Here is a 2,024-nt window from a genome sequence, read left to right as displayed (position 1 = left end):
TTTTACGAATAAATTATATAAATCACTCTTTCTGCGAATAAAAGTAGTATGGATAAAAAAGGGTGACCTAATTTTGGTATTACCGGCAATCCTGCTAAAAAAGCAAGTCATTAAAGTTGGCTGTGCTGGCTGCTTCTTTTAATTGTCAATCTGCCATTGAGTTTGCTTTGAGTTTGCTCATTCACCTGGAGAATACCGACTAGTGCACAAAATTGAATACTTTTGATTTTGTTCGAAAATGAATTCCATTCGCGGCAACCGCTACCAGCTGCTCTCCATCGACGACGATGTGATGGACATGTCATCGCTGAGCCTGGCCCAGGATCGCAAGAACATGAAGTCGGCCCGGAAGCCATCATCGCTGATTGCCATGAAGAAGATGCCACCGAAGCCGCCGAAGGCCACCCGTTTGTTCCAGCCAAAGTTGGAGAACACCGGCTTCTCGTTGGTTGCATCGCGAAAGCCCAAGGATGGTAAGGATGCCAGGGATGGCAGGGAGGTCATGGTGGAGGGGGGGGTCCTGGAGGAGCCGGAGCCAGTCCCTGAACCAGGACAACGACCTGGACGTGGACCTGCATCCGGACGATCTGGAACCATGCGCAGTGGCGGACGCAACGATCGTGGTGCCCGAATCTTTGATCGCCAGTCCGGATCGGATCGCACCGGAGTGAAGGCGGTGGTCAAGCGCAATGGGGGCGGGGCCCACAATTGGGGATCCCCCAAGCAGGACATCGAGATGCGCAACAGGGCCGAGTGGCGCCCCACCAACAGGACCAAGTCCACCAGCGCCGTGTCCACCCAGTCCAAGTCGGTGGACAAGGAGGACTCGGTGGAGGAGCCCAAGCAGATCACACTGGACGAGTGGCGTGCCATGCGGGCCAGTGGCCAGAAGAAGAAGCCACTGGAGGAGAAGGGGCTGGAGAAGCAGTCGCAGAGTGCAGATGGAGCAGCAGAGGGACCGGGAGGAGCAGATGTCGCAGGACGACGCTCTGGACGCCACATGCGCCTGGTCGACATTCAGTTCAATTTCTATGATGAGCGCCGCACCCGCTCCTCCAAACAGCGACCCATCCTCAAGATCAGCCAGGATCCGGAGTTCTGTCCAAAGGTCGACGACGAGAAGCAGTTCCCGAACCTTTCCTAAGCCAACACATTTTGCAAGTTGCCCCTTTTCACTGCGGTACGAGCACCTTTCGTATGTCGCATGACTTTCATATCACTGACTTGATTGTTCTTGGGCATTATTTTAATTGCTAATTATGCGTTTTACTGGATCTTCAAAATCAATTTTAGCACTTAGTGATATAATAAAAAAACATGAAGTTAAACTGATTTGATGTCCTGTGATTGAAAATAATAACAATAACTATTAAAACAAATCTAATTAGAAGTATACAAGAACTGACTTGAAAAAGTATGGAAATTGTGTTTATATATCTATTTATATTTATGGGCTACTTTTTCAAATCAATAAAAACACAAAAAAAAGTGAATGATATAAGCAAAAACAAATTACAATTTTAGAATAAATTACAATTTTTAGAATATTTTTTTTCTTTAATGAGTCCTTTTAACACTACAAACTGTAATGCAGTAAAATAATTTTTTTTTTTTTTTGTGTCAAATTAAAACTAGTATACAATACTAAAATTAATGGAAAGAAATTGGCACTGGAAACTGAAGTCCTTCGGCCGAGTAAAATAACTATTTAGCTTAGTCTCATAAATAATGCATTACTGAAATACATTTACCAGTGTAATTGAATTCAAATTTAATAGTAAGACACCTGGATTTTAGTGATTCCTTAATAGTTCTTGATTAGCTCCAATCAAGTCCTTTGATTTGATTTCGCATTGGCCTATGTCCTTTTAATCGCCTTAACATTTTGTCTGCACTATTTTTTGGTATTTCCAGATGCTTGGGTAGAACTTAAAGTCGGTTAAAGGTTGTCCGCAAAGCCTTGAACGGAATTTTCCGACGTCACCGCAAACTTTTCAGTTTTCCATGTTGTGTTTCCTCTTGTT

At 44.3% G+C, this 2,024-nt stretch overlaps 1 protein-coding gene across 1 annotated transcript; it reads left to right on the top strand.

Annotated features, from left to right (window-relative positions):
• The first annotated feature begins 203 nt into the window (after positions 1-203).
• On the top strand, positions 204-1,217 carry LOC108040494 (plasminogen activator inhibitor 1 RNA-binding protein). Its single transcript, XM_017117980.1, has one exon. The coding sequence runs from the start codon at positions 239-241 to the stop codon at positions 1,142-1,144; it is 906 nt and encodes a 301-aa protein (XP_016973469.1). The 5' UTR covers positions 204-238; the 3' UTR covers positions 1,145-1,217.
• Positions 1,218-2,024: the final 807 nt, after the last annotated feature.

This window comes from Drosophila rhopaloa, unplaced genomic scaffold (assembly GCF_018152115.1).
Source record: "Drosophila rhopaloa isolate 14029-0021.01 unplaced genomic scaffold, ASM1815211v1 contig_3, whole genome shotgun sequence".
NCBI lineage: Eukaryota > Metazoa > Arthropoda > Insecta > Diptera > Drosophilidae > Drosophila > Drosophila rhopaloa.
This window is presented reverse-complemented; position numbering and strand designations above follow the sequence as displayed.

Coding starts and splice junctions, on each gene's coding strand:
- LOC108040494 (XM_017117980.1), top strand. CDS start 239: ATGAATTCCATTCGCGGCAACCGCTACCAGCTGCTCTCCATCGACGAC.